This window comes from Passer montanus, unplaced genomic scaffold, assembly GCF_014805655.1.
Source record: "Passer montanus isolate IOZ18808 unplaced genomic scaffold, ASM1480565v1 scaffold21, whole genome shotgun sequence".
NCBI lineage: Eukaryota > Metazoa > Chordata > Aves > Passeriformes > Passeridae > Passer > Passer montanus.
The window spans coordinates 7,401,640-7,417,885 of NW_024366703.1; the positions used below are offsets into that span (position 1 = coordinate 7,401,640).

General features: G+C 50.6%; 2 protein-coding genes across 2 annotated transcripts; both read right to left on the reverse strand.

Moving 5' to 3' along the window:
* Positions 1-15: 15 nt before the first annotated feature.
* Positions 16-7,428, reverse strand: CALHM2 (calcium homeostasis modulator family member 2). The gene is made up of 3 exons (XM_039708893.1): positions 7,218-7,428; positions 4,467-5,451; positions 16-4,383 (listed from the first exon to the last, which is right to left on the reverse strand). Exons 2-3 carry the CDS (start codon positions 5,007-5,009, stop codon positions 3,967-3,969), a joined length of 960 nt encoding a protein of 319 aa, XP_039564827.1. The 5' UTR covers positions 5,010-5,451; positions 7,218-7,428; the 3' UTR covers positions 16-3,966.
* Positions 7,429-9,918: 2,490 nt separating this feature from the next.
* Positions 9,919-12,302, reverse strand: CALHM1 (calcium homeostasis modulator 1). The gene is made up of 2 exons (XM_039709385.1): positions 11,754-12,302; positions 9,919-10,386 (listed from the first exon to the last, which is right to left on the reverse strand). The coding sequence occupies exons 1-2, from the start codon at positions 12,300-12,302 to the stop codon at positions 9,919-9,921; spliced, it is 1,017 nt and encodes a 338-aa protein (XP_039565319.1).
* Between the last annotated feature and the right edge of the window lie 3,944 nt (positions 12,303-16,246).

Genomic DNA, 16,246 nt, shown 5'->3' on the forward strand with positions numbered 1-16,246 from the left:
ATGGCAGAGAAGATTCTTGTCTTTTGGATGCATTAACACTTCAAAAGATTTATCTCAGGTGCTTTTGTGCTCTAGAAATTGGCAGAGCAACACTGGATTGTGGCATAGTTAAAGCTGGAAGGAACCTCTTGATGATGATCTTCAAGGTTCTGCTCAAATCAGGCGTCAGTAAGACTATGTTGCTCAGGTTTTCTCCCAGTTTAGTTTTGATTTCCCCAAGAATGGAGACTGCACAACCTCCCTGGCAAACCATCTGTTGTAGCAAGTTGCTAGGGATTGCTAGGGATGACAGAAAAAATAGTGATTTTCAGTAGTCATTGTCTCTTAAGAGCAATCACTGAAGTTAAAGAAAAGAGTGTTTTTTCTGTGCTGAAAAAAAGTTATCCTCATGTAACCTTCTGCTTGGAAAAAGTTAGGTATTTTGGGTACTTAAAAAAGCTGCCACTGATGTCAGTGCCTTATGGTCCATATCCTTACAATTCTGTATTCCTCTAACTTTCCACTGAGATGTGAATATGATTAGCCCAGTGTTTTACAGAGGAAGAACTCGAGGCAAGAGGAAAACAGGGTATGCAAACAGATGTGATTATCCAGTGTAGACCCTAGCTTTGAAATATCAAACTTCAAGAGTCTTACTCATTGTAGGTACTCTAAACTCAAAACCAGAGCTTTGCAGGACCCAGCTCTTCTGCCTTTGTGAATGCCCAGTGCTGGCAAGGCTGGATGATTCAGCATCTATTTCATTCCCAAGTTCTCTGGGATCCAGAAACAAGTCATGTCACTTCTTGCCCCCAGTACAGCAGGGTGCTGTACTCAGATTTTGCTTAATGGTCTTGTAGTGGAGAAGGCTGATTGCAACATCCAGTAGCAACTGCTGCGTTTTTTAAAGAACACAGCTTCAATGATGGTGGCTCTTTCTTTTGATTTAATTAGTTGCATAATAGAACATGTAAATAAGCGTTGCAATAGAAACCAAGATCCCTTAGAGGTATTGTTTCCTCTTCACTACTGGGGCTATTATAGTGTCTGTAGTAGGCAGGAGAGGTGAAAGACCTGTGTGTAATTCTCTGTACTGGAGAAGCCTGGTTTGAACCCATCTTGCTGCTGGGAGCTGTGACCTGTGGGCTGTTCTGTGACAGGATTATTATTGGTCCTTGGAGGAAAAGCAGGGGATGTGAGCTCCCAGCTTGTGTGATCCAGCATGCCAGGGAGATGGGTGACTCGATTTTCCTCTTGGCATTTCAGTGAAAAATCTTACCTGGCTGCTTGTGCTTGTGTGTAAAACAAACATTAACAATCTGGGTTAATGTTCCTCACCTCAGCATTGCCACTGGGGGACATAGGGCGACAGGAGCAGCAGGGATATATTCCTGAGGGTGCTGATGTGCCAGGAGAGGCAGAAGCCTAGGGCTGTCTCAGTGGAGACCATGCTCATGGTGGCAGAGAGGAGAAAAACCAAATCTCTGCAATTGCAAACAAATTTCTGAGTGTAATGTCTTTCTTCACTCCTTACTGACAGCTGTCCACTCAAACATGCCTCTCCAACAAGAGGGAGGGAAAACAGACAAGTTGGACAAGCCCCTAGCCTGTCCCAGCCGATGGAAAGAAAGTGGATTTAATACAAGAGAGAAGGGATGTAAACAGAACAAAAGATGGTTTGTGCTCGTGGTTTATTCTTAGGATACAAATCCATTCTCAAGCATTACGTGTCTTGCTGCTTTCCTTCAAAGGAGGGAAGGGGAAGAGAAGGACCCAGAGTGGAGGTGGTTCAAAGGAATAATTAGGACTATCAAGGAGGAAGGTAAGGGAAATAAAGGAAGTAAGAGGAACTCTGCTTTGTTTCAGCAAGTTACCTTGTGTCTACTGGCTGTGGGGGTGGCATGTGCATCTGCATGTTTGCACTCGAGGGCCAGTAAGAAGAAATGCAAATGAGCTCCCTTTCATCTCAAGTTGATGCAATTTAATTTAACTTCCATCTGATTATTTCTGTGGATTAGTTGATGGTGAAGCTGAGAGCCAAGCCTTCCCACAAATGTAGAGCAAATCTGTGGAGAGGCTGAGCAGGGATCCTGGGATGCCTCGCCCATTAAACGGTGTTCCAGCCTCTTTATGTGAGGGAATAGCCTGCAGCTCTTTCTTGCATGACACCGTACTTGTCAAAAGCTTTTTAAATAATTTTCTCTCCTTTGCTGCAATTGTGTATCCTGATATACAAGATTTGTGCTACTCACTGCAAGCATAACTAAAAAGCCATGTTACTAACATGTAATATGTGGTAGTGCTTTGAAACATTGTAGGATGATCTGGGTAGGAGAGGATCTGAATCTTTAATAGAAAGAAGAAATAAGTTCCCAGTCCTTGAGTTCAAAGAGAATGTTAAATTATGCCTTTTATACCCCCCTGAAAAAAAACTCAGAAGTCAATGAAAAATAACTCTCATTTAATAATTTATTTCAAATCTCCTTGTGTGTAAGCCCCTCTGAGTTTGTGGGTTTGGGCTGTTTTTTGAACAACTTAAGCTTTTTGGTAAATGACACCGTGTAAAAGGAAGTTGTATCTATACCAAAACAGTTCAAGTAGGAAAACCCAACTTTTCTGTCATGCCAGCTCTTTAAACAGTGTACACAGGATTGACCCCTGGGAGAAAAGGGACTGCAATGCCAGAGGAGCAGCCTTGAAGCCATAGTCACACAGTGTCATGGTGAGGGTAGTAATTTTACACCTTTCTGGTTTTGCTTTCCCAGAGTATGGCCAAGTCCATAAAAGAGACGTGCTCCAGGGGCCAATTAAGGCAGTGGGAAGAGTTTTAGAAAATTCAGTGGTAGATGTGCAGGGAGAGGGCTGCTCCCCCATTCTGTTCCTGCTGTCCCCTTGTTGCTGCAGGGCTGCAGTCCCAGTGCAGCAGAAGGATGAATGTAATGTGCTCTTTGGGCTGTCAGCTTTCTCATCCCCTTCCCCTCTGAGAAAGATGCTCCATTAATACAACTGACTAACCACAGTTACATGGTATATACACTATATGTATGTTTATACATACATTTATGTAAAGCTAATTCTGGTTGAGGTCGTCCTGCAGCTTGTAACCCAAACAAAGGACTTTCATCTGATGGTTGGACGACAAATGCAATGAGATGCAGACTGTGCTGTGGGTGCTGATTCCTCTCAGTCTCCACCTTGCTACCTTGCCCCAAAGCTGTTCTGCTGATGGTGCCTCCTCTGGGTTTATAAACTCATGGTGGTGACCATTTGGGCTCATTAGAGACTGCCAGGCACTTTAGTAAGAACGAAGGGAATTTGGTGTCTTACCCAAATTTCAACTTGGTAATTACAGAGTGCCTTTCTGAATACCAGGAATATTGGTGATTCCTCCTGCTTTAGTCTCTCACTTATTTGGTGTGTGGCTATTACTGACCCATTCCTTCCCAGATGCTATTGCATCCTCCTTGCCTCAGGAATTTACCCACTGCTTCCTTCTTTTACCTGCACTGTAAAGACTGTAAAATGCTCTGGGACCTGCCTGTGTAACAGGCATCACACAAGTGTGTAAGAAGATACCAATATCAATAAAACAAATAGGTATGGGATGGCTGGGGCTAACCCTGCTGTGGGGGAGACAAGTGGGACTGCAAGAGTCACAGTGAAAAACGTGCCCATCTCTTGCTCCCCAAGGTTTCTGCTGGTGTGTCAGGCAGTGGGCTGCGCTGGCAGCCTGGAGGTAAGGGCTGCTTCTGCTCTTTGCTCCCCTGTGTCTCTGGGAGCAGCAGTGAGACTCTCGTCTCTGAGGGAGGGGTTCCCCAGCTCAGGGTATTGCTTATCAGTCTCTGTCTTGAGGCTGTTGATTCCTGTGTACCTGCTGATGGAAGTAATCCTGCCTGGACGAACGTTCCCTGTGCATCCCTCAGCTGAGCACGGATACTGGAAGGCCTGCCAGGTAGTCTGGGGAAGCGCTGCTGGTGCACATCTGTCCTAGGAAGCTAAAAACAGCAGTTCGTGGCCTTCTGGGGTTGGCCCGTTCCCTTCCACCCCTTTGGCCCATTTGTGGAGGCGGCTGTAGAGGGGAAAGCCCTTGTTCTCTCGGTAGATATAGACGCCTGTGATGGCGTTCCACTGGGGGCTCGGCTGCACGCCCTCCACCGGGAACTCCTGCACCAGCTCCTTCTCCTCCTTGTCCAGTGCCACAAAGCCAAAGAATTGTTTCACATTCTTGGCTGCCAGGATCCTGGAGTGGACCTCGGCCGTGCGTCGGAAGAGCTTGTCCTCGTTGGAGCGGTACTGGGCCCAGTAGGCCTCCTGCCGGTAGCTCAGCGGCGAGCAGCAGTGCTTCAGGCACTTGGTGAGGAAAATCAGGACCGCAACGATGCCGATGAGCAGCCAGCCGAAGAGCTGGGAGAGAAGAGAGAGGCTGCGTTAGGACACGGCAAGGTGGTCTTACCCACTCCCTGTGGCCTTCTCCCTGGTGTGCCTACCTGGGACTCGTATCTCAGCCTCCGTGTCACCTCGTCCCTGAACTTGGTGAGGTTTACCGGGTTGTCTCTACAGGGGAACTTGGCCAGCACCTCAGCCCCGTACTCAGCTGGAAACTTGTCCAGGGAGGATGGCTTGACAAACTCGCTGAGGGCACAGATGTAGGCTTCCCCTCGCAGCAGCGAGATGACCGACCAAGTGATGGGTGCCACGGACGCTCGGCCCATGATGGAGCCAAAGAGGAGGAAGGTGGCAGCAGCAGAGAAGTTCTTGGTGCCACGCTTGTGGCACTCGGCCACCAGGTTCCAGGTGTGATTGTTCCAGATGACACCAATGAGGAAGAGGGCCAGGGCCGGCACACCGATGGCAGCCAGCCCATAGATGTAGTTGCGGGCAGGGGAGCAGGGGCAGTGGAAGGCAACGACTGAGAAGAGCTCCTCGCTCCCCACCGTGCCCAGGGCCACCAAACCATTGAAAATCATCACATCTTTGCTCTTGAAGAACAAGGAGAGGAAGCGGAAGTTCTCAGCGATGAGGGCGGCCATCTCGTCGGGGGGCTGAGAGGTGTGTGCTGCAGTGGGGGCTGTGCTGGCTCAGCCCCCAGAACTGAGGAGCACTCCAGTGGGGGATGAAATGGCCTGGTGCTAGCTGAGGTGTGAGGAGTTGTTCCAGGAGCAAGACACCTTCACTGATGTCCCTTCCTCCCACCTGGAGGCGGGAGCCTCTGGAGCTGGTCGCTGATACCAGGGATGCTTCAAAAAGTGGCTGAAAAGGGACTTTGCCTAAGCAATATGTAAAACCTCAGCCATTTTAGTCTCCCTCTAAGTCCTCCAAAAGCTTCACTACAGCAAAGATGACAGGTGGGACATACCTTTCTGTCCCTCTAAATTGCACGTTTGTCCTCTTTCCTTCTGTTTGGTCTTAGTCACCTTTCACAGAGGCAATTACTGTCAGCATCACTGGCAAACTCTTGATGATCACCCAAACCTGCAATGAAAGAGGACACCATGTTACTGGGAAAACTGGACCAGAGCTCTGGTGCTAGGATGTGTCCCCAGCCCTGAACTGACTCACACTAGCCCAGTGTATGTGGCACATGGGTGCTGGGTTGTGCTGCTTTGAAGGTGTTCTGTGTGGCTTTTGCCTCCCTCTTTAGAGCTGATGAGTTAATACTTATGAATAGATGCAGGTATGTGAGGTAGGCAGCAAGGGGTGCTGTGAGATGTCCCAGCAGATTTGGGAGCACAGAAAAGTGACATGGGAGGCCCAAGCAGGAGCAGCCTTTGCTGAGAAGGGTGAAGGGATGCTTGGGGGCTGTTCATCCAGCAAGAGAAGTGGCTTTCTGGGAAATCTTATCCTGATGTCCCAGGATACAAACACCAAATGCTCATAGAGGTGGGACAGCAATTATGTGTGAGCTGTTGCTAGGATTAGGTGTGGCAGGATGATCTGCCATCCTGTAGTGATTGATACAATTGTACTCCCTGTCCTGGCCTGCAGTCCCAGCTCAGCCTCTTAATTGCTGCCCTGAGATTGAGCCCCTCAACCTGCAGCCTCAGTGCCAGAGATGCTCTTTGGTGCCCTTTGCCTGTGTTACACCCCACTGACAGGGCTGCAGGCACTTGGGGCCAAGCAGGGGAAAGCACATTACCTGATTTTTTTAAGGGCAGGGAAATAACTGGGGATTGTATCCACACTCTCTGCAGTGACGTCTGTTCCCCCATCCCATCTCCAAGCTGGACTCAATTAATTTCTCAGCTGACTTTCATCAGTGCTGCATCCCCACAGGATTTCTCCTCAGGAAGCCTCAAGCACCTTGCAAGCTCTGGGAACCCTCACCCGTGACGAAACCTGCTGGCCTCAGAGGAACTGCTGTCACCGGGGTTTGCTGGAGACAGGAAGGACCTGGTGCCCAACCAACAATCTCTGGCAGCTTGCACAGTGCTGGAAGTGCCTGCACACATCTGGGGCTACCTGGGAGCCATGGCCCACAGGTCTGCCCCCAAGTCATTCCTGGGCCACCCCAACTGCAGGCACCAGACTTCAGGGACATTCAGGCAGAAGAGACAAAGATAGTTTAATCATTATGGTCTTTTGCTCAAGGCTTGCTCTTACACTGTGCTTCAAATCACTGCTCTGCCTCAGTTCTTCTGCTGCCTCAACACATCCTGGTTTACTCCCTTTCGTCATGGGGCACAGGTGGGGAACAGGGGCAGGAATTTTGCCTCTGTTCTTTGCTTTGTCTAATCCCTGGCAATCCCTCTAAAGTCACGCTGTGATATTACAGAGTTCAAATGTAAACAGCCCTTAATGTCTTCCTGCAGCTTCCCAGTTTTCCATATGCAAAACTCCCTCTGCAAAGGAGACAGACCAGCTGAAAACTGCAACCACGTGATGGGGAGCCAGGCCTCCATCTCCATGCTTGGTGGAACTCCACGTTTGCAGCCAGATGCCAAGCCCACAAACTTGCTCTATTTCAAGCATCTCTTGTTAGTTACCCACAAACAGCCCTGATAAACACGGCCCTGTAACCTTCCTGACAGAGCCTGGCTAGTGGCAAAGCAAAAATCTGAGCAGCTGGCAAAGAGAAGTACTGGCCATTTAGAGGTTACCCTTCCTCTGCTTGGTAGTTATGGTCTGGGAGAGAGGGTTGGGTAGAAAAGGAGAAGCTGTTTGCAGCAGGTAAGTTTTTAAGAGCTTCTGTTTCTTTCCCCAAAATATATATGAAAGCAAGACAAAATTAAGTCACTTACTTGAAAAAGTTGTTGAAACCAGTTCTGGAGCCTTCTCAGCCCTTCCTGTGTTTTTTCGCTCAGGCTCTGGTTGTGGGGGCTTTCCAGCAGCACACAGGGCTGTGCAGAGTTGGGATGAAGCCAAGGCTGGTCTGATGGGCGAAGTAGAAGCTTTTGAAAACAGCCTTAAAAGTTTGAGAAGGTTTCCTTATTCAGTTTGAAACATGCTCTCCGCTGTTGGCTTTTGGGAAGAGGGAGGAGGCTGTTCTCAGCTCTGAGCTTGGGTGGGGCAAAGAGCAGGCGCTTGGCTTCTGCTCCGTGCACAGCTGAGGTTGTGCCTTTAAGAAGAAAAAAAAAAGGAAATGAAAAGCTAAGAGAATGAGTCACTGGAAAAAGCACATCGTGCTTTCTCAGACTCATGATGCAGATGTGCAGTGGCTGGCCTGGAGTTTGCCTGGAGAACGGCAGCGATGCGGGGCCTCGCAGGGGTGCAGAGGGGAGATGGCGAATCCCCCTAGCCTGGGGCTTGGGTGCAGCCCCCATCGTCCCCAGGGGACGCCGTGATGCTGATGCAGCCACACCAAGCAGGCAGGGACAGCGCAGGAGAAGCCCACGGTCCCACGAGGAGGGACAGAAACTTCTGTTTTAGCGCACGGGAGCCGGCTGAGCCAGCGGGAAGGCGCCTGCCTGGGTGGGTTTTTGGGGCATCACAGGCTCTGTGGGGTATCAGGTTCTGCTTTCCCCCAGGTGGGACCGAGCAGGCTCGGGGCTGAGCAGGGCCGGGGGCCGTGTGTGCAGGGCTGGGCCCAGCCTGATTTTTGGCGAGCACGGTGCATTCCTGCCTGGCTCAACTTTTCTGCTCACTGTTTCCTCTGCTTGAGCGATGCCTGTGAGGCAGCCGAGAGCGCCTCAGTTTCTCTTTGCTCCGTCCTCTCCGCCATCTGTCCCTCAGCTCCAGCTCCTGCCCAGCCTGTTGCAGAGGCCAGAGGCCCCCATCCTCCTTCCCCACACTCCTTGCCGTCTTGTCCCTGGGGTTAAACTCAGCCCTCCCCAGAGAATGTCTTCAGCACAGGCAAATCTTCAGCAACACCCACATTCCCCTCCTCCTGGAGCAAATTTAGGCTCAGCCCAGTGCCGGCGGTTCAGCCGTCGGGAATTTTGGACCATCTTTCTTCCTACCTGCAGATCTGGGGTCCCCGGGCGGGTTTTGGCAGCTCCCAGTTGTTTGGGTGCGGTGCATCCCTTGGCACTCCCACACCCGTGGTGCTTGCCTGGGGCTGGCTCCCCAGCTGGCTTGGTGGGGGCTGTGGCGTTTGCCCCACGCTCAGAGCACTGCAACAAAGTGGGATCAGCACTGGGACCACAGCCTGGCTGAAATTCCAGGGCCTGTGCTGGGCTCCCTTGGGAAGGCTCTCCTCCAAAAGGCAATGAGCAATGTCCCCAAATTCCAGCATGGAGAGGAGAACATGCCTGAGGACTCAGCAGCTGCATGGGGCAAAGCTCTTATCCTAAAAATCTTAGTTAATAAGTCCAAGAGTTTCTCATTACAAATGCATCTAATTATTTTGATACCTTAATGGATGTGCCATGGAGCCCACCATCCCTCTGTGCTGCTCGCCGTCATGGTGGACTCTGAGCACACCTTTCTCAGTGAGCCACAAACAGCACCGAACTGCAAATAATAGGAGTTGAAACCACCTTTATCTTTTAATCTCCTTTGCTTTGTAAATCAGGTTTTGTGCCTATTAATTTCTGGGCAGGTGAGTTAATTAAGGTTTGGGTGTGAAGATTAATGACAAAGTTATGTCACGCTCCTTTCTCCTGGGAGCTGGCCAGATTCAGCCTGCCCTTGACTATGGGCTTGCTAAGATGCTCTCACAGCAGCCAGGAGAATTTCCTCATCACTTTGGTCCTTTGTTCTCTTCTCCCCAAAGCCTCTGTGGAGTTACACACTGATAATTAAGGTTTATGCAAATGACAGTCACTTCAGTTACTCATAATGAATTGTTTGAACAAGAACACCGCAGCAGAAATTTCAAGTGGATGAACAACTCAGAAGGGACATGGCAGGGCTAAAACTCATCCCTCAAAAGGGGCTTGCTTTCTGCATATTTGTAATAAAATCAGGGCCACTGAGAAACGCTCTTCTGGGCTGTGATTTCCATGGTCACCTCAAGGGCCTGCATCCTGTCATCCTCTGTTTCTATGGAAGTGGGCAGCCACCTTGTATTGTGTAATGTTGGTGGTGACTTCCCAGCTTCTCCTCTGAGGGCCAGGGCTGGCTACCGCTGGTGGCCATGCGCTGGCAAAACTCTTCAACTCACATGCACTGCTCAATGCTGAGCACGTTACGAAAGAGAGGAAGTTTTGCACATCTGGTAGTGTCTGTTTTGGCAACTGCCACAACACAAACCTGGTGCTCAGTGGTGTGGGACACACGGTACATCTGGCTGCCACATTGCACCCTTCAGCATCCCTAGGGCTTATCCTTTATGACCTTGCAAAATTATCCTTCGTGGCATAAAACTTGCTCCCTGAATCACCGATGCTGTGGGAGTGGATGTGAGAGCAGATGAGAGCAGGTGGGATCAAATGAGCCCATTGGGTGCCTGTTCCCCTGCAGCTGCTGTGGCACCAGCCCTTGCCTGTGCCCTGGCTTCTGCCCTCTCTGCTGCCCATCTCACAAAAATGTGATCCTGCCTCTGCACAGCCCCGTGGGCCCTCACACACAGCTGTAGTAGGCAGCTGTCTCTTTTCGGGGTGCAGAGGGGTGTGTGGGGGGCTGCCCTTCTCCTGCCCAGCCGTTTCCAGAGGGGAGGGCAGGTGGGTGGAGGTGCAGTGGGGGCTTGCATCTGTGCCAGCTTTTCAGGGCCATGTTCATGGTGCCCTGGTCGGTGATGCCCAGCAGCTTCTCGGCAGCTTCCTCTGCATCAGCAGGGGCTTTCCTGGGCAGGTGGCAGCGAGCAGCCACCAGGTCCGTGCTCATGCCCTCAAAGAACTGCTGGATGCAGACCTTGGCAAAGCTCCTGGCGTGCTCCGCACATGTCTCATCAAACAGCTTGCGCTCGATGTCGATGTAGTGGGACCAGTATCTGCTCTTCAGGAAGGCAGCCTGGCTGAAGCAAGGCCGAAGCGATCTGACCAAGAAAGCCAGAGTGGTCATCAGCAGCACAAAGCACCAGCCCAGAGCCTGCAGGGATGAAGGGGAACCAGAGCTGTCACAGGCAGGCAGAGCACATGCCCAGCAGAACCAGCCAGCAGAACCCCCCTGGTTTGCAAACAAGCCTGACTCCACCTTGGGCTGTTTGACATTTGGCTACACGTTGTTTACACTGGAAAACTGGGTGAGGAGGCCTTATGAACAGAAATTCAGTGCATCCACATAGGCAGCACCTCTTACTTCTTGCCTTGTAGAGCATCAGCAGGCACTGACCATACATAATACCAGGGCTGGATCCTGTGCCCAGCCCTTGGTCCTGCCTCCAATATGACAGTGCCTCACCTAGATCTAGGAAAGCCTGTGTCCTCTGACTTGCAGTATTGTCCCAGATACTCCCTGGTTTATGCAGCTGTCTTAACTCTTTTTCCAAGCTGAACTTAGTAACATCTACTGTGAGTGGGCAGCAGTGAAAGCTCCCCTGTTAATGGAGTCTGACAGGGAAGGTGAGATGAGGACAGAGCCAGGACCAGTCTGTCTTGTTCACCATCAGTCTTAGCTCAGGCTGCCTCCAGGCTGTACTGGCAGAGCTCATGATGTTCAACCCTCCTGGAAAAGCAGCCCCCTAAAAGAGCACCCAGCAGGGAGGTTCTATGTGGGACCTCTTGTTTTTCAGCTCCCAGTGCTTTTCAGTTGGGGTCTGCCCAGGAAAATCTTTGTGTCTTTGAACTCCCTGCAGCTCCATTTCTCTTAAAGGGGATAATCAGTCCTGTCTGCCCTAAGGAGGTCAGGCAGAAGGTCTGCTTATAAATGGGAGTGCATGAGTGACAGATGTTTCAGACCATCCTGTCTCCAGCGTGGCCAGGAGCAGAGGGCTTGAGAGAAATTAAGCACAGGACAAGTGGTTAGTGGCACTTCTTTATTTGTGGTTCCCTGGGATGGCTAATAAACACACCCTGCTCCCTTGAAGCAGCAGAGAAAAGTGGCATAGATGATTATTGGCCCGTTGCTTGCACATGTTGAAATAAGAAGCAAGAGCAACTGATGGGTTATTGGAGAGGGTGACAACCTACCAGCCACTGAGTAAGATCCATCTCAGCCCCTTCTGAGCTTGCTCTGAATAAATACATGCAGATGGTTTGGCTGTCACTGCTCTGCAGCCCCAGGCTGCTCAGGCAGGAGAGAGGGCCAATTATCAGGATGACCTACAGCTACAGCCTCTGCACCACGCTGGAGGCATAACCCCACAGAGCTGAGTCTGAACACCTTGTACCCTCTGAAATCACCAGTCTCTCCTGCTGCAGCTTGATTTCAACAGGATATCCTGTTGAGGGAAGAGCTCAGGCTGGCAGTGCCTAACCCCAAGCCACCAGTGAGAGCACAGCCACGGTGCCTCTTACCTGTGAGATGCAGCGCAGGTACCTGACGGCCACTTCGTTGGCAATGAGCTGCTGCCCATTGTAGATCTCCTTGCAGGGGATCCGGGCGAGGACTCGCTGTATCTCCCCCTGGGAGAGGCGGGGGTGGCTGGCATTGCCCAGGCTCTCCACGGGCACCCAGGTGCAGAAGGCACAGGTGATGCACTTGCCGTCCAGCAGGGTCACCGACAGCCAGACCGCGGGGGCGATCATGGCCCGCTGCGCCATGGAGCAGAACATGTAGCGCAGCACAGCCGCGTCCTTGCCCCGCCGGCCCTGCGGCCGCCGCCACTCCTCCGCCAGCATGGAGATGTTGTTGTTCAGCACAAAACCCAGCAGGAACAAGATGAACGGGGGCACCAGGAGGATGCCCAGCCCGTAGGCCAGGTTGTAGTGCGGCAGGCACGGGCAGTTGAAATCAAAGGCTGAGTACATCTGGGTGCTGGCAAGGGCCATGATCCCACAGATGCCATTCATGAAGGACTCCTGGTTGGACTGGAAGAACTGGAAGATCATCCGAAACTTGTCCATTTTTGCTTGATTCCTTCCCCTGCCAGGGTCCAAGCTGTGGCCTCAGTCTATTTCATTCTTTAGGATTTCTTCTTCAAAGATGGCATCACTAAGTTTCTGTGCAATCCACTGTTTCATTCATGCACTCTCACAACCCCACTATTTAAAGCAGAAAATTAACTTTTTTTTTCTGCTGATTTTGCTGCCTACAAAAGTTTAGAGTTTGCTTCCTGCTGCTCTTCTTTGGGTCCGGGACCTGGGTTGTTTCTGGTTTGCAGAACCTGATTTCATGCTTCTCCACATCCCCATTTCTGCAGTCTCCCAGCCACCAGCTCTCTTTGCTGGAGGGTGCAGGTGTTACCATGGCTGTGTTCTCCCCGGATCACTTTGTGCCCTGGGCAGAGTTGGCTGATTGGCCTCTGTGAACCTGTTTGCAAATGCAGGGGGTGGGTTCTCCTCCCAGGACTGAACGGGACACCCCACCTCTGCAGTGCTGGCACACATGGAAAAACTGGAATCCAGAGCTTCCCTCTTCCCTCTGTGTGCCTGCCTTGCCTCAGCAGCACCTGAGGAAAGTACCTTGAAGGTCTGCCAGCCCCTAATTCTGGACCTGCTTCACTGGGAAATACCTCTTTTTTTTATTCAGCAGAGGGAAGGGAAAAGACAAGGAAAAGCAGAGGAAGGAGAGGTAACAGGCAGGGTTTGGCTTCTACAGCACAAATCTAAAAGAATGGATGGTATTTATAGTGCTCTCCTGCATCTCAGTTCCCTGTTCACAAAGCAGCCGTGGTGCACTCGGTTGCTCCCTCAAGCTGGCCAAAAGATGGGGGATTACTGGGAATACAAGTGTCTGTAAAACAGGTGGTGACAATTGCTCAGTCTTTACTGTCCAGGCACCACCTGAGCTGTGGACGTGAGGATCTGCGTGGGCACCAGTGTGACTGCAGTGGTGGCTGTGGGACACGTCACCAAGGGAAGCTGTACTTAGGTGGGTGGCACACGGAAGACACAAGAGAGGTACTTTCCCCCAAGGTTTTGCAGTGTGTCAGAGCTGAGCTAGGAAGCCATTCCAGGCTTTTTGACCCTTAGTCAGTGCTGCAGGTTCTGAGTCTGCCCTGCACCAGTCCTGGGGCTCAGCTGATTATGCTGAGCTCACCCTGAGATGCCACCAAGAGGTGAGCACAGAGCGCGGGTAATACCTGAGCAGTCTTAGCTCTGCCTGCTGTGGAGAGGTTAATTGCATGATCTCATCAAATGGGAAGAGATTTTGCTGCATGAATATAGATGAGGCCTATTGTATTGCTAGCTTAGAGCTCAGACTGGCTTCTCTATTCACCTGACAAGTGGCTTTTTGAAGGGCAGTTCACATCAAAGCCTGTGTGAATCAACCCTGTAAAAAGCTGAGAGCTTTTTGATCTCCAGGAAAACCCTGCCATTATTAAACATGAATGAAGGGCCTGAGCCTGCTCGGTGTACAGCACTACAGTTCTCACTGAAGCCAGCAATAGGGCAGTGGGAATCAAAAAAGAGCCCACAGAACACAATGCCTGGGTCTTTCTTTCCATGTTGCCTTGTTAGGAAGGACTTTGTTTTCATGAGCTTCCCAACAGAAAGTTCACTCTAACTGACTTGCAAGGCAAGGCAGAGCTGATGATTCCTCCCAAATTCCAACTTATTTGTGCTCTGGAAACCCTGTCCTGAGAGAGATGGTGCATGCCCAAGTCCCTCCCTGGACCTGGTCCTGCACCTGCACACCAAGAGACTCCAAGGTGTGGAGTTGAGGAAGGCTTTGCAAGTCCCAGTCAGTGTAGGAAATAGAAAGGAGGGATGTGAAAGCAGTTACAACTCCCATCAGGAGAGTTTAGGAAGGGACTGGGGAAGTTTTCTTTGCACTCAGCTCTGCTGTGTTCACAGGCTCTTGGCAGGTGAGGATCCCTAAGGATGCAGGTCAGGCATCAAACAGCCCTGAGAGAAGACAGCTGCTAAAGTTTGTGAATGAATCTATGGCAGCACCCTTAAATCCTTGTGTTTTCTCCCTCCTGGTACAGATAACAAATCTGTGCCTCTTCCCCCTTTTAGCCTTTCATATTTTGTGGCCACACTGGGATGGCTTAAAACCTGAGAACATGGAAAGCAGCATGCAAATGGAGCTGCAGACCTCAGCTCTGAGCATGTTAGGAAAATATCCAATTTGACTGGTATGGAATGGTGAGTCCAAACTGAGCTGCAGCCTCAGATTTGTGATACCATGTCTGACCAAAGTAAACCAGAGACACAATTCAAGGTGCAATGCTGATTTCAAAGAAGAGCTCAGGAGCTCCCTAGATCTAAAGAGCTCCTGGGGAGAAGACCACTGTGTTTTTCCCCACCAGCATGGGCCACAGCTGGTGGGGAAAAAACAGCATATCCAAGGGAGCTCAGGGATTTATCCAGATCTGATTTTGCTATGCAAATAAGAAAAGCTCTGCAGTCCTTCCCTCTGCACCCTGCAGCTCCTGACTGGGCCTCAGTGGGCAAAGGGGTGCAGCTGCTCCTTGGTTGGCTATGGAGTTATTTTGCCTCCCAATGTTTTACCCAGTACATCCTCATTCGCTGGCCTGTGCATACAAACATCCTGGGCAGGAGGTGACCCACCTGCCAGCAGCTTGACAAGTCAGTTTGGGGGATGAATATTTTTATTTTGATCCCTCATTTTGAATTTAGTCCTAATGTGGTGGCAGGTTCCTCTGCCCCCCTCTTCTTTCCTCCTGGAAGTTCTGCTTGCCCCACCTATCCGTGCATGCCCAAGGAGATATTTCTTCTTCACTCCCACCTCCCCCCAGCCCCTCCATGTTGCACCTCTCCCTCCAAGAGACACAGTGGGCATCAGTGTGAGGCTCAGCCTGGAGGAACAGATGTGTCTGTTCTGGGTTAGTCTGCAGTAAAGACTTTAATGCATCCAAGCAGCAATGCTGGACAGAAGTACCAGTCAAACTGGCACCAAGTACAATGGGGGCTGGGAAAGGCAGGTGAGAAAGCAATTATTATCACAGGCTCAGAGGTAAGGTTACATTCAAACAGTTTTGAAACTATGGATGGAAATGCCCAAATAGGTGTTGCAAGGATGATCCTCTGGATAGGTCAGTTTGTACTCAAATCTAGCAGGGGAGTGTTTAAAGTCTGCGCTCAGAGTTCTCAGGCAGAGTCAGTGTGTCCTTTCCATGGCTTAGCACCAGTGCTTACAGCAGCTCCCTAAGCCCCAGCATAGCCCTGTGGTTGTGTTTTGCAAAGCCTCCATCTCCTGTTCCTTCTGCAAATCCAACCCAATCCAATCCTTATTCAGAGGTGTCTTCAATCAAAGTTATGCTTCTCCATGAATTTCAGTGTGTTGCCATATTTCATTTTTAAAATGCATGGAAGTATTGATGGGTTGTGAGAGGAAGGCAGAACAGTTTGGCAGCTGGGCTGGGGCTGCCAGAACTCTCAGCAGATGGGAAGACATAGGAGGTGGTTTTGCCTTTTTGAGTAACTATGTTGGTGTGGTACTAAGAGAGTTGCCAATTAAATAATTTCTGTGTCAGCTCTGATAACCCTTTGAACCAGGTTTCACTGGAAGGGGCAGGAGCTGCTCACACCTCTGTGTGTGTATGGTTTGTGTATGCAGCCAGATGCTGCTGCCATGGTTAAATCCTTCCTCAAGCCAGAACACTTTTATCACAGATGTAAGAAGCTGCAAACTCTTTGATATGACAGAAGTGCCCCAGGGGCCCTTGGCTAAGAAATGTCCTTAACAGTGACTGCATCTGGGACCCTGGACCCTCAGAACTAGCTGACTTTGGAGGTTTTGCTAGGCATGCCCTGGAGTAGAGCCTTTGAGGCTGCAGATTTGGAGGAAGGTGTGAGCACCACTGTCACCTGCCCACTGGTCCTTGCTTTGTGCAGAGGTTTGGCAATGCTCCTTCTGTGCCTGCAGGACAAAGCCCCCT